Below are 23,106 nucleotides of genomic sequence, written 5' to 3'. Positions count from 1 at the left end.
TAGGTTGATAATTTGAAAGAATTCTTAGAAATATTATTTTCCACCCAATATAAACACACAACCTTAGATAATCTTCTCAGTTCGAGACGCTTACAGTTTGATTCTTCAAGCAAATTTACTGAGGTCATTTAAATCATCATCACGTACAAAATGTTTTCAATTGTGCCGGATAAAGCTTTAGAGAGTTCCCTGTGTGCCACTTGTGGTAAATACCTGTCTGTATTTCCAGTGATCATTTCAGAGGGTAAAATAAGTTGTGGCCGTTGTGTTGATGTGAAAGGTGGTACACAGTCTTCTTTCAATAAAGTTACCCAAGATATGCTGTTTAAGTGCGTGAACCGTTATGAAGGTTGTTCAAAACTGTTGACGCCTAATCAAGTTCTTGAACATGAAGAAATGTGCAAAAGCAACAAGTACGAATGTCCTTTATGTGCTAAAAAGGTACCGAGTTATGCAATGATACAACATTTTAGACAACATCATACTGAGTCACTTATTAAAACACCAGAATTCAAAATCAACACAGTTATAGACACATTCAAAACGTTCTTGTATTATACAGACAAACATATATTTTTTATACATGTTTCTCTTGACGTTGACAGTAAATTATCCTTGAAAGCTACTTGTTTGGGACCGAGTGAAAGGTCCAAAAATATAAAGTACAATTTTAATTTGTCCAAAGGTGAGCACTTCAGGACGCCTTTACGTTGCTTTAAGGACAATGCACAAGAAATTTGTTTAGAAGATAGCACTTCTTTTGTGAGGTGTGAATTAATTGTAAACTACGACGCTGAAACATCTTTAGATTTCTTTAAAGCGGAGCCATTATTAAGATTAGATGAAAATTTAAAAATTTTGTACAGGGCTTTAAAAAGCCCTGTTAAGGCTACCCCACCATCCGAATCAGATGGCGATCGGAGTACCACAAAAAACAAATTAAATCCACCAAAATATGACGGTAAGTCTAAATGGGAAACCTTCCGTCAGGAATTTGAAAAGGCGGTCCTAGCAAATGGATGGACTTACGCAGAGAAAGCAAGAGAATTGGTCAAGGCGCTACACGGAGATGCTGCCAAATTACTGCTACGAATGTCTGTCCCGGAAAGACTTAACTATGGGCAACTGTTAAGGGACCTGGAAATGGAATTCGGACAGACGCAACCGGGACACGTATACCGGAACCAGCTGAAGTCTTGTGTGCAGAGACCCGATGAGAGTCTTCAAGACTTCAGCCGTAATGTGGTACGACTCGTTCGCGCTGGTTGGTCCCCCGCACCGAAACAAATAATACAAACATTGGCCGTGGATGCATTTATCCACGGATTAAGGAATAAAGGAACTAAGAAAGCTTTGCTGCAAAATCGTCCTCGTCAACTTGATGCCGCCTTGACTCGTGCCTTGGAACTCGAAATGGCCAAGCTATAATTAATAATAGAATTAGGTATTAGTTACTAATGTTACATGTAAGAAGTGTTTCAGTATCAGAATAAACGATCATTTCCATTTTAACATTGTTTTTTATTTATAATACTTGTGAACTGATTATATGGTCCGTATAGTATCAAACATGTTGGTCCATCGATTGGAGTATCATTGTTTCCATAACAAACAAAAGCACTATTTTTAATTAACATCTAAATTTAGTACCGGAATACTGGCTGAACATTGAAAAATGTTTATGTGAAACGTTTCTCAATAGCCACACGTGGTTCAACAAGTTTCAATTTGAAAATATTTAACTGAAAGAACTTAGTTATATATTTAGCACGATGTACAAAGATATAACAAAGTTTGTGCCACCGGAAATATAATTTTGTTCATAATAAATTAGAAAAACAATTCAAGTCAAATTATAATTGCCATAAAAATTTCAATCAATACCTTTTCTTGTTGTCCGTAAACTCCTAATGAATAAATTTGGTTTATTATCCAAACTTCGACTAATCGAATGAGTATACTACTGTAACAAAATTATCATACACTAAAAATACGAATAAATGGTACAATTTATTTTTATTGCTATAAAAGAAAACAATAAATATATGCTCCAAATAACTAGCAATATACATAATATATTCAAATGATAATTTTTCTAAGTTTCAATATTTTTACATAATTCTCTTGATATATGAATATTTATCAGCATTAATCTTAAAACATCGTATTTGCAAAAATTTCACATTTGCAATTTTCTAGCGGTTCCTAAATAATGGAGCAGATATTATTGGGGATTATGTTTCCGCATATATTGTGGGAAATAATACCAAGAACAATATTTATTACTAGTCACATGACATGAACAAATGATTTAATATACTCTCAAATATATGTAACATCAGAATGGAATGATTAAAGAGTCCAGTCAAAATAGGAACTAATCAATAGACTATTAAAAGAAATAGATAATTTAAATATGCACGATCTAACTGTTTATGTACAATAAATACTTTTTAATATAATAAACGCAAGAAGAATTAAATTATCTAATAACAGCCAAACTATAGTCACAGATTAAGGCAAGTGAAACAATAACAATTTATATATATAACTGTCAGCACTTCTATAAATAACATTTATTCAATCAAGACCACATATAATTCTGTAAAAAATAATGGTAGATAGTTTAAGTTTTTATTTATAATATTAACCTTGAAGAATTTTGTATTTTCGGTTTAAAAAATTAGGAAAATGTGTGGTAGTCTTGATATACTTATATACATAACCATTCATATACAATAATCTCTACCAAATTACACATTAATAGTGAATATTAAGACACCAAACTTCATTAAAATAACACATATAAAATCTAATAGAGATTATTAAACAACGAACGGTAAAAGAAATACAAACATACATATAGAATAATACAATACTGCACAATAATATAAAGATCAAGCAGAAAGCTTGAATATTTACTGCCTAGGTCTTGCAGGTAAAGGAGGAGGCGGTGCAGATCTGGCCGGTACTGGCGGAGGAACTCTAGAGGGAGTAAGAGGTGGAATGTTTGACGAAGGTTCGGGTCTTGGGGGTGGTGGTGGCGGTTCCAGAGGTTCCGGTGCTATGTAGTCATCAATTATTTCTTCGTAAATACCGGAAGACTCGTCCTGCGGTAGGTCCGGTGGTGGCATATTCGGCGGCGGTAAATTGGGCAATGCCGGCTTAGCGGGCATGCTAATCACCCCGGCCCGTGGTACCACCCGTCTCGGTGATGGCGAGGGCGAGGCCGACGTCGACTTCACACTAGGAGGCGGTGGTCTACTTGGAGGCGCTGTTCTACCTGATTGTTGGGGTTGTTTTGGTACTTCTGGAATGCCCAAACCTATAAAAATACGAGACATTATAGTTACTCTTGACTGCACAATAATTATTACGTACAATTATAATCAGATTGACTTGGAGAAGTGTATAAAGGTACAGTGTTGCTAGAACATAAACCAATTTCATCCTTAGTTTGATCCACCCAATTTGGAGTTTTCATAGTTAAGGTCAACTCATAATCCTGAATCTGTAAAAGGTAAAAAGCAAATTAATTTAAAAATATGTACATAACAACTACTTGCCTTAATTTTTCCTTTAGTTTTTTGTAAAGCTTCTAAAACTGACTGGCCATCTCTAAACGTGATCCACATGGTGTCAGCTACAAATCTAACCAAGATGGTTTCTCCGAATTGTGCAAATTCTTCTAACAATATCATAACCATATTATCATCAAATAACCCAGTATCATTGTCAGTAGGTGAGAACCCTTCACAGTGAACAATGATGGTAGCATCTGGTGGCCCCATATCAGCTATAACATCGTAGAATACCTGTTGTCGCTTTTGTTCGTTAATTTTTCTAGATTCGATGTCGATTATTGCTATAACTGGTCGGTGGTCACTTTGTTTCAGCTCAGCTCTGCCATAGTAAAGCAATTTGCCTGGCGACTTATCTGCAAGCCCATTCAATTCAACAGATGTGGCACGCCGCTTCCACAAAACACGATCAGTCCATGCTGGAGCTCTGCACTTTTCGCTGGTATCATAATCATCGCTGAACAAATCGTATTTGTACGTGGGCGGAAATCTGATTTCTCCCTCCTCGAAATCCTTGAAAACGTTCTTTTCTTCCTTCTGTTTCCTGAGTTGGTCGTGCTGTAAAATTGCTTCGAAATCGTTTCTTTTAACGCACTCCTTTATTTCATCTTTATCCATGTCCACTCTGTAATTAAAGTCGCCGCACCAAAACAAATATTCGTGGGAATTTAGGGATCTACCCATGGGGAATGTAATTTTCCTTGTGATTTCATTATAATCAGCGTTCCTTTCATTCACCTGCGACTGGCCAGCTGCGAAATGGGCACAAACGAAGCAAAGGGAGGTGGCATGCAACACCAGTCTTATGGCAGCAGCACCTTTATTGCCTGTATGGCCTCCAAGACCAGTCTTCACCGAGTCCACCGCAACATCTCGAATGTATGGCACGTGCTCCGGTCTAACAAATACGTACAGGCAAACGCCAACTAACTGTTGGTATGTTACTAGTACATACGGTCTATCCCTGGAAAGAACCTTCTGCAGCTCAATGGCCCAGGCTTTGGCGTTCTCACTACTTGCATTCACTATGTTTCCGGCATTAAGATCGACGATCTCCTCAAATCCTATGGCATAAATGTCAACAGGTAAGGATTTGTGATCGTCAGCGTAGCCAGTATCAACCAAGTCACCACCACTCTTCAAATGGGGATCCAAGAGCCAGTCTGATAACTGGATATCTTTAAAAACAACACTTCTAAAATGCTTTCCACCGTTCACGTTGTAGGTTCCAACTGCCACCCTTAAAGGCAACGCATCCGTATATTCTAAGTACCTCCTGCACATTTCCCTCAAGACATGTGGAGGAGCTAAAACAGAAACATGTTGATGATGAGTAGATAATTATTAATTTATGACCTCACCGTGAAGCGTATTATATGGAAGTAATGTTCTGGCTTTATCAGCCAGTTCTGTGGACAAAGTAGAACCAACTAATAAAATATCAATAGCCTCTTGTTTGGAATTATCAAGTAGATTATTTTGGATAGTTCTAGCAGCGGATCGGGCTCCATCCATCAGCTAGAATAATTTAAGTAAGTTAAAAACATACCACATATAACAATGGTACCATATTTACCTTTGATCCACCTTGAATTGCTCCAGTTCCCGCATAAATCTTACTGATCTCATTGCCATTATTGATCCACATTTGCTTGAAAACCTCCTCAAATCTTGATATGGTTTGCTTTTTATCAACTAATTGCATTGATTGTAGTTGCTTTGCTAATGTTTCAAGTCCAAAGAATGTTTGGACACAATTTGTTCTGTCCAGACAATCCAGACAATTTGTTCGAATCGTACCAGTTTGTAAACTGTACGTGGTGTTACCAATTACGTGATAAAACGAGAAATCTTGCATCTCGTTCTCCACTTTGGCCTTCAGTTTTTGTAAATTTGTTGTGTTACCGCCCCTGCACTCCTGATGATAATCGAAGACAATGTGCGCGATATCCGAGTGGGAAGATTCTTTGTGGTGTTTCTGGAATTCCTGACTCAATGTTGCCTCGCCCTCTTTACTACCTATTAAACTAGTGCCCAAGAGATTTACGATCACCTGCTTGCCATATCTTTCTTTTATTGTGGACATGTGACGGTTAAAAGCAGACTTTGAAGACTCATATCCTCTGGAAATTCGTACTTTATGAGATCCAACCTGGAATGATACTAATGTTTGTAATTGGACTTTGCCCTTTTCAATTTTACTTGCCATTGAATCATAAGGTTCAGTAAAATGTATAATAATGTTAATTGAATAATTATAATTTCCCAAACTGTCTCACAAAGAAATTACATATAATAAAACAAGGAAATTAAAGTATGCTAACGTTTTTCATAGTCAGATGTCACAGAAAAAATATTTTTATGGTATGTGTACTTTCTGTATCTAATATCTTTTAAATTATTATTTATTAAAATCGAATTATAAATAAAGAAGTTATGAAGGGTTTCAATCTTAAATGTATATTACAGATGTCACTTTTACATAAACAAAAGTATTAATAAATCACCAGTTATAGTGAATGTGCAAATTTAATTAGTATATATAAAAGTAAATTTATTTTATTAATATTGAAAACATTTAATTCCAGTGTTTTCTATGGATGTGCAAGTCTAATATGATTTCTTGCTAAACTGAACAACATACCTGTACACCAGGTTGTTCCCAAAATAATGGTACAGAGCCTCTAGTTTGCAAATATGATGTTACTTCATTATCTAGGAAAATAACTTGTTCAGTTTCTACAAAATTAGCTACATGCCCTTCATCATTTGTTCCTCTCACATTAAATCTAAAAGTCAAACATCATAAATTTTAATGCCACCTAAATGAATCAATAATCAATACCTTGTCCCAGCCCTTTCACAACTGAGTCTTGATATAACAGCAGCAAGAGCCTTCCTGTGACCTACATAGACAGTACGGATTTCAACTGACCCACACATTGCACGCACCAACCAACTGTTACAATCAACACCAAACCTTACTAAATGGACATACAACATTCTATTCCAAAAAAATCTATGATCTGTTATTTGTGTTTTTTGTTTTCGTTGTGCACATAATGTTAAATCTAGAGGTGTACTATTCCCTACACTGCCTGACCATGAGAAATAAAATGTACCGGAGTTGAGTAATTTTCTTACCTAAAATGAAATTATAGATATAATAGCTGATATTTTACTTGCATTAAGATTTCATACTTCAACAATTTTATCTTCAGTCTGCTGGTAATGGAGTGGTACAAACTGGGTTTGGGTTATACGAAAAATCTCAGAGTCACCAATTTTACCCACTGAAAAGCAGCCAGTTATCATAACCAAATACAAAACGGTGGTCTCCCCAGCATACAACTGTAGGACACCCAAACATCCATACGCATCTAATATTTTGGTGTATTGCTTTTTAACAGCCTCAGTTTCTTGGGCAGCTAAAAAATTAATCACAACCAATTTTTGCTTAGATTGCACAATTAACATTGGAACTTACACAGTACGGCGACCGCTTGTGATTCGAATAAAAGGGTCTCATCTCTGCCTTTTCTTTCTAAAAGGACACTGTGTGGACTGGGAGGTTTGGATTTTTCGAATACTCGAAAACCCTTGAACATAGCCATTGTGTTGTGTCAAAAAATAATATGATTTACAATTCCATTAGATTAATTGACACAGTATCCTACTGCCCCTGTGACAGTTGCCACGGTAAATTTGTTGACATGTATGTAATGTTATTCTGCCCTTCACACTAACACCCCCTGCGCCAAATCGATTCACATTGTACAATACGCCTGCGCCTGTTTACTATAAAATATTTTGTTTATATTTTTCTGCTTGTTGTTTAGCACAACTATGCAATAAATTTAAACGTTAAGCTGTTTGTTTAGGGCCTTATTTGTATGTTTTTATTAAAAATTACATAGAACTTGTACACCGGGTTGTCTATTTCAGCCTCCTTTCTACTACTTACTTAAAACCACTTAAGTATACTTATACTTATATGACTTAAATCCATGTGATTATAAATATATAAGATTATATTTATAAGTTTAAAAGCAGAATGACAGAGTTTTATACGTTTCATTGCCATAACAATCTATAATATATATAATATCATACCTTATCATTGGAAAAGGTACATTTGACTTTAAAATAAGTTTTATTCAATAAAATAATCACCGTTATAATCAACATTTTTTGTCAATATTTTACTAGAAAACTCATGCTACGAAAAAAATATACTGGGTTCTTGGAACTGAAGAAACTATAAGCCTCAGTTTTGACCTGCTTTCTAGGATTAAACCGTTTATTACGTAAAAAATTGTACAATGACAAAAATAAATAAGAGATACCTGGAAAATTATCTGGGTTATATTATGGATGAGGCAGAACTTTCCATTTGGTGACTTGAATCCTCCGTTGAGGATTATCAGGGGGATAGTAGATTTCACTTTTTGGTGGGTAATTTGGAGGTCCGTCATACGAGTGGCATCTTCGGCCATATCAGGTTTACTATTCATTGATGGTGGTGGTGGTGGTGGACTGTTCATTGGTGGAGGTTCGTTCACTGGATGATCCAGAATTGTTTCGTGAGGATTATTAGGGAGATAGTAAATTTTATCTTCGCTTTTTGGTGGGCAATTTGGAAGTCTGTCGAACGAGTGGTTGTGATGAGAATCGGGCATTGAAAATTCTGGGGGCATGGCATGCTTTCCTCAGAAGTTGGAGCTAGGGGTAGCAAGGGTGCCGAATAGGTTAGTTTTGGAGGCTCGGAAATAGTGGTGTCCCGTTTCTTATCGTATATACCCGCAACTAGAGAATCAGGAGTAAGTCCAGCGTATGAGTCTTGAGTGAGTTTACCTGTAGGTGAAGTATTGGGAGGTTAAACGATGCCATTATCTTGATAATCAACAGGATTTAACACATTGGGTGGATTGTATGAATTATAAGGAGACGTGTATAAATATGCCGGTGGTTTTGGTGTTGAGGAATCCACAATAAATGGTTTTACATCAACTTGCTTTGCAGGAGGAGAATACACACAGTTAGGTGCACTGTCGCCGTTTCCATTTCCAAAAAAGTATAAACGATAGCCTCAATTTTAACCTCCTTTTTAGGATTAAACCGTTTATTACGTAAAAAATTGTTCAATGACAAAAATAAATAAGAGATACACGGAAAATTATCTGGGCTATATTATGGATGAGGCAGAACTTTCCATTTGGTGAATTGAATCCTCCGTTGAGGGCTAATGTCATATATGGTCTTGTGTTATCAGAAACAGAATACGTTAAAACATATTCTATTTGAGTAAAGTTGTGATGAACTTAGTAAATCGCTGTCCACCGTACAGTTATTAAAGTCTTTCTTGAGTTAAGACTTTTTGTTCCACCAGGTTCAACCCATTATCAATGGAGGAATACGTTTTAAAACAATGATATCCAATTAAAATAATACATTCCCAACAGGTGTTCTTGTTGATAACATATTTTCTTTGTAACTAATAGATCTTTTAAATTATCTCTTGATATGAAGCTTTCATTCACTTTTAAATCAATGATGAAAGGAAGTGAATTTGGGAATTACATTTGTAATACAAAATATACTGTTCCATCCAAGAAAATGAACTTGATCTTGGGACAAAATAACTGTTTTGTGGGTAATTTTGTTCTAAAATATTTACATGTCTTATTGGGTCATTAGTACAAACGGTATGATGATGATGATAAGAAATAACCGGATTCAATATATATATATATATATATATATATATATATATATATAGTATTATAAAACATCTGACGTGAATAATTAATTTAAAGCGTTTTATAGACATAAAATTGATTACACAAGGTGCAAAAAGACTTAAATTGATATAAATAATCAAAAATATAATTGAATCTGTTATGACTGATACTAACATTATAATGTTATAATAATAGAAAGTAATAGTATAATATAGATATTTTATTTCATTTGTGTTTAAAAAAATTAAGGCAAACAAAGAAATAGTAGTAATATAGTAATAGTGGTAACCACTTTATTAATTTATTATATTAAAATTTTTATTAAAAATTCGGATGAATTGATTATAAATTAAATAAATTTAGTATAAATTCAATACTTTAATTCTGTTCTTCAAAAACTAAAATAAATAATAAAAATACATTAATTTTTATTTTTACAAACTTCTGCCAAAAACACATTCCTGTTTTCATCACATTTGACATTTTTATTGATAGTTAACCAATGTATAAGGGGTTCTTTCGATCCAAAATTATAAGATGGGTAATTATCTACAATGTAAATCGCTTTCAATTTATTTTTGTTAATCACTGACTGCATTGATGAAATTTAATTGTAAATTAATACATTAAAAATTTAATATTTTTAAAATATCAGTCACAAAAATATGGAATATTTAATTAAAATTTAATATGTATAATTTAAAATTAAATATGTATTAATTTGTTTAAATAATTTTCTGAAAATTATAGAAAACTATTACTGGAACATCACAGAAAAGTGTCTGTAAAAATATTTCAATATTCTATTATTCTAATAAAATTTAATTATGAAAATGTGTTTTTTTTCGCTACATTCTTTCAGGTAATGAAAATAGTTTAAATTTTATACTTTACATAAGTATTTTTAAGTTAAGTCTTGCAAAAGTTATACTTCTACTAACCCCCTGTTTTAAATAATTATTAACATTCCTTAAAATATTACATGTCATTTATAGTGTTTTTTGCATATACTAGACATACGTAACTTATTACGTAAAGATGTACACGTTTAGAATAATATATTTCTCATAGCAAAACAAATAAATATAATAATAGGTAATAAAATTAAACTTAAGTAGTCTCAAAACCGTTAAATTATTCTGTGAAACCGGAAGTCACGTGGACCTAAAAGAATTTCCTGTGAACAAAGTATCTGCAACAATCTTAAAACCCAAAATACAAATAAAATTAATATATTTTACCTCTATATCAACTACGTGAGAAGATTACAATCTTAATTCAACAATTCATAATTTTATTCAGGTTTTAGTTTGTTTCAAGATTATAACGATAAATTTGAACGTTGCATTATCAAATTCTATTAATGCACTTTATTAAATTATAATCATGATAGAGTTTATACCCATCACTTTATTAAAAAATTCCTCTACCAGTAATAGACCATTGTACACGTGGAATTATCATATTGATATATAAATTGCGTAATTATGCATATAGCAGAAACGGTAAAGAAATATGGAACGTACTAAAGAGTGTAACTACGAAGTATTAAATAACTGTAACAACAATATTCGACTAATTATCACTTAGACGTGTTATATTTGTAGAACAAAGTAAAATATAGGTTATAATGATCTCTTCATTTCAATAAATATTTTGTCAATCGTTGGTCGAACATCGAGAAGAACACTAAAAAGTGGAAATGTTACAATACATTATTTACAGTGTTTTTATTTGTGCTATACACGGTAAAAGTGTGTATCGTGATAATACCAACAACACCGCTGTCTTGATTTCAAGATATGCAAAAGTTAGTCATTATGGACAAAATGACACTCAAAATATACAGCAAGGACGCAGCAATAGTGGCCAATCATTGTGGACCCACAGGTTTGTAGATGTAGTTAATTTAATTTATATTATTATTATATTTTACTTAATATTTACAGATCAGATGCCACTGTTGCCAGTGGTCAAAATTTAAAAAAGATACCACAGCAAAGAATATCGTACCATTATGCCTCAGCCAAAACGGATGAAGGAAATAAAAAGGAAGTAATTCCGGGGATAGGAGAAGTAATTCAGGACAGATTCAACCCTAAACCATACTTTTTTGGAAATGGGAACGGCGACAGTGCACCTAACCCTGTATATTCTCCTCCTGCAAAACAAGTTGATGCAAAACCATCTACAGCGGATTCCTCTCCACCAAAACCACCGGCAAATTTATACACGTCTCCATATAGTTCATACAATCCACCCAACGTGTTAAATCCTGTTGATTATCAAGATAATGGCCCCGTTTATCCTCCCAATACTCCACCTACTCCTAAACCCACTCAAGATTCATACGCTGGACCTCCTCCTGATTCTCTAGTTGGGGGTATATACGATAAGAAACCGGATACCACTATTTCCGAGCCTCCAAAACCAACCCATACGGCACCCTTGCTACCCCTAGCTCCACCTTCTGAGGAAAGCATGCCAGATCATCCAATGCCCCCAGAATCCCCAATGCCCGATTCTCATCACAGCCACTCGTACGACGGACCTCCAAATTACCCACCAAAAAGCGAAGACGACATCTACTATCCCCCTGATAATCCTCACGAAACAATTGTCGATCATCCACCGAACGGACCTCCACCAATGGGCAGTGCACCACCACCACCACCACCACCGTCAATTGATAGTAAGCCCGATATGGCCGAAGATGATTTGTCACCACCTCCAGCCGACAGCCCCGATTTACGATTCCCTTCTTATCTTTATGACCATGGCCATGGTCACGATCAGCCTCCTTATGATTTTTACCATGACCATCACGTCTACGAAGAAGTCGAACACCCTACCACTCCAGCTCCACAGGAAGACAAAAGGGTCAGCAGCAGCCACTACAGTTACTATTATTTGGGCAGGAAGCTCTGGTACATACCTCTGTATTTCAGTATTTACTTCGTCTTGTACGTGACTGTGCTAATTTTGAAAAGCATCGCCAGGCACAAGATAGAGTTTAGGCACCACTTCGACAACGACGACAAGAGGAAGGCCAGGAATTTAGATTTAGATACCGTACACAAAAATGTAACGTCTTCGATTAATGCCGCTCGTTTAAAATATATGTAATGATGAAGAAATTAATAAATTTATGTATATAAAATTTGACTGACTTTTATTTAAATCAGATTATTAGTACACAAGTAATGCGAATGGGTTTACACATTTTTACACTAAGTCTCAGCAGTTAGGGACTGAATGAAAGTATGAAATTGCCCAAAATAACAGAGAAAGTGTTATTGTACTCCAATTGATGTAACTAATTGGCAACTTATCATGGTATTATATAATCATAAAACATATGAGATTGTTGTACAATTTAAATTTTACTCTAGTTTCAAAATTTAATACAGATAACAATAAATTAATTAATATTCCTTAGAACTGTTACCCATACATTCCATTACACCTATGTAAATATTGATTTATAAAATTATGTTAAAAAATGAATTTGTACTAATAAGCAAAGTGTGTTAATAAATCAGGTCAAAAAACTGGATGTGTGTATACACATCAAACAAAGGTTCTGGGAGGATTTCTTAATTAATGATTCTAAGACGGTGAGTAAGATACATTTTCCCTTTCTTATATAATGCCTATAATCGATAATTATTTGGTTAAAATTTCGGCAGTGTCATTTAAATACCGTACTATAATTAACAACTAAGTATTACTCTGGTTTATCGAAAATGTAAATATAAGTAACAGAATTATGGTTCTTATTTGATAATACAATTATAACATCACAACATCCGTTAGGATGGCTGGTGCTAAATAATTATAATTATTACACTTTTCGGTTTAATCCCCATTCATATCCTAGTGTCAATCTAGATTTTATACCAATAACACATTTTTTCTGTTTTGTACTCCCGTACTAAGGGCTCTCAGTGAAATTATAAACTTTATTCAGTCACGACATTGTTTAACATGTTGCGTTTAAGTGCCTCTGTATATTGTGTAGTTATTTTTGTCTGTGTGGCGAATTCGATGACCACAACACCCAGAACCAATTACCCCTTAACCACCACCCAAACATCACAGGAAACCACAGTGAAATCCAGGTATGTGTGTCTGCTAAAAATAATTGGAATTGTGTTGTAAACACGCGTGCACATTAGCAAAAGTTTTTTATCCTTTCGTGTGTTAAAATGCAACATGATACACTTGTTGTAATTAAAAATTATGAATGGATATGATATGTTATCTGGGTCATATTCTAACTGCATAAGAAAAATGTGTTACCGGCTTGTTTATATTTTCCAGTAAGTCCTGTAAATTTGTACGTATGTTTTTAGATACGAAATGGGCTTAGAAGATTACGACGAGGCACAAGCAAAATACCGACAGTCAAGAGGAATGTCTATGGATGATTACATGGACCACGTTCATGATCATGATCACGACGATCATGATAAACCAGAGCAAAAAGCTGTTAAAGAGGACCCATGGGCTAGTTATTACGATTTTATCATAAATGAAGGATCATTTAAATTCTGGGCCGTTTTTCAAGTAATATTATCATTAATAATCGATTATATATTTAAATTTTTAATATCAATATTACAACAGATTTTTAATATGCTTTATATATTTTTACGAGCATAATCAGATGTGCATACCTACGATCGCATCAATACTAATTGCGGAGCGAATGATTTTATCGGATAAATAATCTTTTCCGAAGTTTTATTTTTATTTGTTTTTAAACGTACATTTCAAGGCATATTAAAACTGTACCACACTTCCTTCCTATCTCCACTAAAAAACCATGAGATTTCAGTTCCTGATTCATTTTAATTTTGACGAATCTGACAACAATTAAGATAATTGCGATGGGGGATACCATCAGGTGGAGATCCTATCGCAATACACACACAATTTTATAATTACTGTGTTCAGAAACGATTATTAAACACTTATGTTTTTTTTTTCAGCTCGTTACCGCTGCTTTGTTAATATATTCAGCATTTGCAGCAGTTTATTATGCGAAATTCAACGTCATTACCACCGATTATGATTATGAGGATGATTTCTTCAAAAGGTCAAACGATGATAGTGTGTTAAGCAGCATGTGGTCCGGTATGAGCGCTCAAACTTTCCAGAGGATATTTGATGCCCTTTCGTCAAAGAAGTATTCATAGGGGGTTACTTAGAAGAGACAAATGCTGCCTGTCACCTGGAAACATGGAAGTGACCAGTTCTGGACCATAAACAATACAAACAAAGTATTAAACTGTTACAAAATTGAATCAACTGATAAACAAAGAACATTATTTGTTGTCAGTACTTGATGACGACAAAAAAGTTATGACTGAATACAGTATTTTGTGCTCTTCTCTTTAAATAAATAGTTTGTAAGATTTTAAACTTTATTTTATTTAATTTTGTCCCATTAAAACTTAATAAACAATTATAAACATTTTTCTATAAAAGAAAAGTAAAAAGATTATATATAAATATATTTTTTAATATAATTTCAATGACGTTGTTGAATAAAATACCTTTGAGTAACAACTTTGACAAAAAAGTTATGATTGAATACAGTATTTTGTGCTCTTCTGTTTAAATAAATAGTTTGTGAGATTTTTAACTTTATTTTACTTAATTTTAAACTTTATAAAGAATTATACAGATTTTACTATAAAAGTAACACTAAACATGCATTTAATATATTAAGCGAAGTAAAAATATTAAATATGAAATATACAAATATATTTTTAATATAATTTCAATAATGTTGCAGTACAAAATACATTTTAATATCAACTTTGTGTGAAAAAAATAGATACGACATACATATTTTGAATAAATAAGAAAATTGTCGAATATTTCATAAATTCATCATTTTTACAGATTAATTCATCACCTCTTTTATATTTAATTCTATATTTAATAGATATCATGGACATCATTAAGTTTATACATAGAATTTTGTTATAGAAAAATATGAATTCACAACTACTTTTATATTTAATTATACATTTAATAAATAACTTGAACATCATCAATCTTATGAGGATATATGATGCCTTTTCATCCTAGACATATTCGTAAGGAGTTACTTAGAAGAGACAAATGCTGCCTGTCACCTGACCAGTTTTGAACCATAAACAATGTAAAGTATTTAACTGTTACAAAATCGAATCAAATGATAAACAAAGAACATTATTTGTTGTTAATACTTGATGACGAAAAAGTTATGACTGAATACAATATTTTGTGCTCCTCTCTTCAAATAAATTTTTTATTTAATTTTGTCCCAAACTTTATAAACAATTATAAACATTTTTCTATAAAAGTAACACTAAACATGTATTTAATATATTAAACGAAGCAAAAAGATAATTATATAAAATATATAAATATATTCTTCAATATAATTTTGATAATGTTGCTGAACAAAATACCTTTTAATATGAATTTTGTGCGAATAAAAATTGATGGTAGATACATATTTTGTATAAATATGAAAATTGTGGAATATTTCATAAACTCATCATTTTTACAGATTAATTTATCAATGAAGTGACCAGTTATGGACCAAAAACAGTACCAAAAATAGTATTTAACCATTATAAAATTAAATCTGCTGATTTATTTTGACTGAATACAAAGAATATTTTGTGCTCTTCTCTTTAAATACAATTTGTAAGAAATTAAAATTTATTTTATTTAATTTTGTCCCATTAAAACTTTAGTTACAAACATTTTTATGTAACAGTTACGTTTGACATGTTACGTTCATACTAATCATAACCACCACATGTTGTCATAAAATTGACTTATCTTCATATTAAGTGAGTTAAAAAGTTGTGCCACTTTTACGTAATATTTAAATCATTAAAACGTGATTGATGGATTTACACGCCTTATAACATGGATATTTATTTCACGTATTTACAAAACTAACTGTATCCATTTAAAATCTGCAGGTATAAATGTGAATCTAATTGAAATTATTCCTGCATAAGGTGTACTGTTGTTGTGCATCATTAAGATTGCTAAAATTCCTGGACAATGCAGTTTGAGGCCTCAATTCACAGATGTTACGAATTAATAGCAGCAATAAGAAAAAATAAACATTTTTATTTATCGCTTCGTGTAGTAATAAATCCAGGCATCAGGTTAATGAGATTGAGTATCTGGTATCCCAGTTAAATAACAATTGCCTCCTTTTGTGAACTAGCCTGGCAACCTTAACATTGTAATTTAAATGATTAATATCGTTCTGAATGTAAATTGAATCATTAAATAAATACCGTAATTGTCGCGAAAGCAGTATTTCGCCATTTGTTGAAATTTTTTGAAATAGTTGTTTGAATATTCGGTGTACTACAGCGTTCAAAATTGCTCATATTTTATATTATAATTAGAAGAAAGAATTTGAAAAATGTATTGATTTAATTTTTTTTTTTTTTGACAATTTGTTATTTGAAAAAGAGTCTGGTACAATATCCTTATTCATAAATAAAACGAAATATGTTTTATAACAGATAATAATTGGAATTTGTTTTAAATAACTGATATGTAAATGATACAATAAATATGAAAACTGCAGAATATACCACAAAATTCATTTTCCAAGATTTCTTTCTTTATATATTTAATAGATGTCGTTAACACCAACTGTACCGAAATATGTTGTGATGTACTTATGTAAGTAACTATGCTGCACAAAATAAATTTTAATACTTAATTTGCAAGAAATAATTGAGATATTTTGAAAAATTAATACAGTAAATTGAAAATATTTGACCAAATCATCAGGTTAATTTATCGTCTCATCTACATTTCATTCCACATTTAATATATTATGGATAACATCAATCTTATGGATACAAAAATATTTTTAGCATAGTTTAAGTAAGGTTGCTATATAAAATACCTTTTTGTACCAGGTTTGTATGAAATAAATTAGATGTAAGATACATATTTTGAATAAACATAGGCATCATTAATTTTATGTACAAAAATATATAAACACAGTCAAAAATAAATAAATAAATATTTTTAAATTATTGCAATAAAACCAAAAAAAACTAATGTGAAAATATAATGAATTAATAAAACAAGACTTTTTTACTAATTAAATAAAAAATATATTGTGATATCATGAAAAAGAAAACGTTTCTTATAGCAAATAACTGACTAATCCAATATGTATATACAAAAAAGTTTAATGTTAAGGATGAATTATTGTTTTTAGTCATTACCCTTTATCCGTATAGTCTATTTTTTTGTTTTATCTTCTTGGAATAAAATGTTTTCCTCATTATGAAAAAGAAATGTAAATTGAATCATTAAATAAATACCGTAATTGTCGCGAAAGCAGTATTTCGCCATTGGTTGAAATTGTTTGAAATAGTTGTTTGTATATTCGGTGTACTTCACCATTGAAAATTGCTCATATTTTATATTATAATAAGAAGAAAGAATTTGAAAATGTATTGATTTCGTTTTTTTTTTTTTGACAATTTGTTATTTGAAAAAGAGTCTGGTACAATATCCTAGTCATAAATAAAAACGAAATATGTTTTACAACAGATAATACAATAAATATGAAAACTGCAGAATATACCACAAAATTAATTTTCAAAGATTTCTTTCTTTATACGTTTAATAGATGTTAACACCAATTGTACTGAAATATGTTGTAATATATGTAAGTAACTATGCTGTACAAAATACATTTTAATACTTAATTTGTAAGAAATAATTGAGATATTTTGAAAAATTAATACAGTAAATATGAAAATAGTTGAATATTTTACCACATCATCAGATTAATTTATCGTCTCATCTACATTTCATTCCACATTTAATATATTATGAATAACATCAATCTTATGGATATAACTACATTATTTAATATATTTTACGTAAGGTTGTTGTATAAAATACTATCTAGTACCTAGTTTGTATAAAATAAACGAGATGGTAGATATATATTTTGAATAAATACTACAATAAATTTTCCACATTTTATTCTACATTTAATAGATATCATGGACATCATCAATCTTAGGGATACAAAAATATTTTTTATCATAGTTTAAGTAAGGTTGATGTATAAAATACTTTTTAGTACCAGGTTTGTATGAAATAAATTAGATGGAAGATACATATTTTGAATAAATATGAAAATAGTCGAATATTTCCCAAATTCTTCTTCTCTTCTACTCTTATATATGTAATTCTACACTCATAGGCATCATATCAATCTTATGTACAAAAATATATAAACACAGTAAAATGTTTAGGGAACACCTAAATATTTTTAAATTATTGCAGTAAAACCAAAAAAACTAATGTGAAAATATAAATATAATAAAACAAGAGTTTTTTACAAATTAAATAAAAAATTTATTGGAAAATGTAGTTACAATCCCTTCAAAAATTAAAATAATAACATCAACTGAATATCCAAATATTTATTGTTGTTATTTATAATAATTATGCCATATTTATTTTTTATTATTAAAAAGTAATATACTTACGGAGCTCCTTGGTTGTTTATGATTGCTCTACATCGATTTGACATACTCAATATCAGCCTATCGAGTAAGTTTTCGTCCAGATTTCTCCACACCGCCAAAATTAGGTGCTGCAGATCTCCATAATGGTTTTGACGATTCAAAAGTCTTCTTTTCGTAGCATCCCATCTGTTTCTACTGGATTAAGGTCTGAGGAGTTTGCTGGCCAATGTTATTGCGACCTGGATGTCTTTCTTTTACATCATTATAATCATTGTAACGTCTCCACAATCTGATTATAACACTCACAGATGTGTCTATTTGACGTTGTGATGATCCATCCTCTATCATCTCAATTATTCTTAATTTTTGTTTGTCACTTAGATAGTGGTAAATAACGAGTAAACAGAAACACGATAAATAATAAAAAACAATATTTTTTGCATTAAAAAATGTGTTATACAGTGTTTTCTTTTATATTTAGTTATGTTATTTTATAATTTATAAATTAAATTGAATTATTTCATTTAATTCGATTTTCCTGGGAGTTCCCTAGACACTCTTTATATTTTAACATACTAATTTTAAGTTAAAATAATATAAATAGAGAAAAATAAATATACATAAGCAAGGTAGAGCTAAAAAATTGAATTCTATTTATTCAGTAGCCAGACAATAAAATAATTATATTTATTACTATGATTATTATTATTATTATTATTATTTATGTCTGTATCGGTGCAATATTTTCAAATCAGAAGGTGAGTGTGGAGCAATTTGTAGTTAAACGACAAATTACAAAGAAATTGAATTGAAACTGAAGAATAGAGCTTGTGTGCTACTCTAACTAGATAGAGGAAGTGGCTAGAAAGAGTTCAATGGCCACAGAAACTACACTACATACTTAAACGGACACCCAACAATTCCACCAAAGAGCAGATATACATATACACATACACAAATGTTATTTTATTACTGTCATATTCTGTCAACTGACAATTGTCACTAATTTCATTGAGTTGTTATTGGTACTTGTTCACTTATATATTTCGTTGATTGGCCAAATTATATTCATCCAAAAATATACCCTTTAAATAGTGTATATCTATTTAATTTTGTATAATTAAAATATTAACATATTTTTGATTATAATTTCTTGAAACAAAATTATTCTATAATAAGTTTAAAATTTGAAACAATTAAACAATATTGTAAAATAATGAAACAAAACTGTATTGTATAAATGTTTTCTGTTTGTTTATGATGAACAACTAAAACTTTCTAGTGCCTAATAACAAATAAAGCAATTTATTTAAGTAGGCAATATAATACCTGTTCTTTTTATTAAAAACTCGGCTCAAATTATTCATTAGTCTTGTAAATTAGTTCAGCGATAAAATAACCGGTAAGCAAATGCCGGTTCAAGTGCAGGTATTACAATCTTGGTGGAATAGACGTTCACGTATTCTAAACTTTGCACTGGAGATTTTTTCACATATTTAAAGTCACTGCTCGAGATTTGCAGCTTTTATAATATGTCGGAAATGTTAAATTAAAGAGGAAATAAACTGTGCGAATAAACTGACTAATCCAATTAATACTACACAAAAAAGGTTTAATGTTTCAAATGAATTATTGTGTTCATAATTACTCTTTATCGTTGAACCTTCCATTAAAGAAACACTTGTTTCATTTTATCTTCACGGTAAAAAATGTTTTCTTCATTAGTGCTGTGACATTATGGAAAGAAAAACATTTTTTTTGTTCAAAAATTGACTAATTTAATATATACAAAAAGGTTTAATGTTTCAGATGAATTGATGCCATAATAATTCCCCATTATCGTTGTGGTTTATTAAAGAAGCACTCTTTTTCCTTTTATTTTCAAGGAAACTAATGTTTTGTCCATTAGTGTTGTGACATTATGAAAAAAAACTTCTTTGTAGTAAAGAACTCCAATCCAATATACATAAAAGACTTTTAATATTTCAAATTAATTACTGATTTTGGTAATTATTCTTTAACGTTGTGATCCATTAAATAAGCACTCTTTTTCCTCTAATCTTCATGGAAAAAATTGTTTTCTTCATTAGTGTTATGGCATTATGAAAAGAAAAACGTTTCTTGTAGCAGTGACTAATACAATATGTATATACAAAAAGTTTTAATGTTTCAGATTAATTACTGATTTTAGTAATTACCCTTTAACATTGTGGTCCATTATATTCATAGAAAAAATTGTTTTCTTCATTAGCGTTGAGATATTATGAAAAGGAAAACGTTTATTATAGCAAAGACTGACTAATCCAATATGTATATGCAAAAAGGTTTAATGTTAAGGATGAATTATTGTTTTTAGTCATAGTCTTTGTTTTATCTTCTTGGAATAAAATGTTTTCTTCATTATGAAAAAAAAAACGTTTTTATGGTAAATAATTAACTAATCCAATCCAAATTTTAACATCCACTAAAGAAACACAATGCACTAATTCAATTCATTTAAGTGCTTTGAGATTCCCAGACAAATTTGACATAAAAATATATTTAACAAGTTATAAAGACAGTTTAATATGACATCATGTAAAGGAAACATTTTTTGTCGCAAAGAATATTAATAGGAAATTACAAATTACGCAGTACGGTACCTGTAAAATATCCGGTAAATTAACGCAGCTTATACCATACAAGTCACATATTTGTAAAAATAATTAAAATAAGTATGCCATCACGATTTAATTTAATATGGCAATAATTTAAAAATCCGTCTTAGTTTATAACGTAACAATTATTCATTATGCAACTGTTTACTTGTTTATTAGATTGTTTAATAATAAAAACAAAATTAAATTGTATGGAACCAAATTACCGAAACGATGAATAAATGCATTAGTAAGTATTCAAGCCGATTAACAACCAAAAATAACATACAATTTAAAAAACAGATAACATGTTTTTTTAATAATAAGAAACAATTAAGAAGGTAATTAATAAAGCCAACGAACAAGTAAATAGTTAATAATTATTTATGGGGTAATATTACAGATTCACAGATGGAACAAAGTGGATGATAAACTTGGCTATTGACGTGCTGTTTATGTTAATCCTATAATGATTTTTAATTACAATTTTTTATTACAAGTGGTGAATAAATTGAGATAAGATAAACTGATTAATTAATTTATGATCAGAAAAATTCTCAATTAAAAATGAGAGATTACTCGACTAAGGAAAGGTTAAAATTAAAAACTAATTTTATTAGTATTAGACAATAAAATATTAATAAAAAATTAAATAATTATGATTTTAAACATAAATAGATAGTTTAATGATTAATTTTAAGATACTAAAGAAAGAAAATTAATAATTCATTAGAAATTTATGGAGAACGGAAAAAGGTATTGATTTAAAATTTTTACAGCAATTATAACTTGTCTTGAACTACTTTTCTAATTTATTTCGAACAAAATATTATTTCCAGTTTCGAAGGTAACATGAATTTTGTTATTTTCAATGGAATACCCTGTATATTCTTAGATTTTTAAATTCTGCGTGTAATTGCAAATAAAATGGCTATATCATGTCTTACACCTAAACCCAATAGTTATTGAGTTATTAGTTTTTTTCAAAATGTTTTGATAGATTTATGGTTTACTAAAATGTCTGTAAAGACACCATTTTGATGCTGAAAAGTTAATTTTAGACACACATAAGGATCATGCTATAAAAAGCCATTATTAGTATCTCCAAATATTATACAGTGCCTTCGTTATTTATGTTTAATTTTGTGCATAAAATAAATATAAAAGCATTAAGTATTCAATTACAGTTGAGCAAAAATTATAGCTTTAATTTTCAAAATTAAAAATTATATTTATTAGTCACTTCTAAAATAATTATTATATCTAATAGTGTATATTAATTAAAAGCCTAATATTTACAACTCAAAATACAGTAATCATTAAATAAAAATTGTTTATTTATAGAACTTGGCATAATAATAGAGTAATTATGGCTATTTGTTGGAAAAATTATGATTAATAATACACCTATAGATTAAATTGAATCGAAATATATAAGAAGTGCTTTGTTAAATATGAAGACATGTAATTTACTCAGCATACAATAATTACTATTAAAGATATTAGATATAGTTACTTTTATAAAAAGGCACAGCTTCCGGGAACGATGTTCATCATCTGATAAATATTGAATACACAGTGTGGTCCATTTATGATGAAAATATTTCTGTAA

General features: G+C 30.6%; 3 protein-coding genes across 3 annotated transcripts; 2 read left to right on the top strand and 1 right to left on the bottom strand.

The window, feature by feature from the left end:
• Nucleotides 1–2,000: 2,000 nt before the first annotated feature.
• LOC109603848 (synaptojanin-1) lies at nt 2,001–7,409 on the bottom strand. The gene is made up of 9 exons (XM_020020386.2): nt 7,069–7,409; nt 6,783–7,009; nt 6,427–6,725; nt 6,226–6,370; nt 5,158–5,733; nt 4,943–5,099; nt 3,567–4,888; nt 3,382–3,511; nt 2,001–3,325 (listed from the first exon to the last, which is right to left on the bottom strand). The coding sequence occupies exons 1-9, from the start codon at nt 7,193–7,195 to the stop codon at nt 2,919–2,921; spliced, it is 3,390 nt and encodes a 1,129-aa protein (XP_019875945.2). The 5' UTR covers nt 7,196–7,409; the 3' UTR covers nt 2,001–2,918.
• A 3,605-nt stretch (nt 7,410–11,014) lies between these two features.
• Nucleotides 11,015–12,448, top strand: LOC126264336 (uncharacterized). Its single transcript, XM_049961861.1, has 2 exons — nt 11,015–11,212; nt 11,272–12,448. The coding sequence occupies exons 1-2, from the start codon at nt 11,025–11,027 to the stop codon at nt 12,446–12,448; spliced, it is 1,365 nt and encodes a 454-aa protein (XP_049817818.1). The 5' UTR covers nt 11,015–11,024.
• Nucleotides 12,449–13,276: 828 nt separating this feature from the next.
• LOC109599148 (uncharacterized) lies at nt 13,277–14,677 on the top strand. The gene is made up of 3 exons (XM_020015127.1): nt 13,277–13,443; nt 13,678–13,891; nt 14,317–14,677. Exons 1-3 carry the CDS (start codon nt 13,310–13,312, stop codon nt 14,521–14,523), a joined length of 555 nt encoding a protein of 184 aa, XP_019870686.1. The 5' UTR covers nt 13,277–13,309; the 3' UTR covers nt 14,524–14,677.
• Nucleotides 14,678–23,106: the final 8,429 nt, after the last annotated feature.

The sequence above is a fragment of the Aethina tumida genome, chromosome 1 (assembly GCF_024364675.1).
Source record: "Aethina tumida isolate Nest 87 chromosome 1, icAetTumi1.1, whole genome shotgun sequence".
In the NCBI taxonomy this organism is placed as follows: Eukaryota; Metazoa; Arthropoda; class Insecta; order Coleoptera; family Nitidulidae; genus Aethina; species Aethina tumida.
The sequence above is the reverse complement of the archived record's forward strand: the minus strand, read 5'-3'. Positions and strand labels throughout refer to the sequence as shown.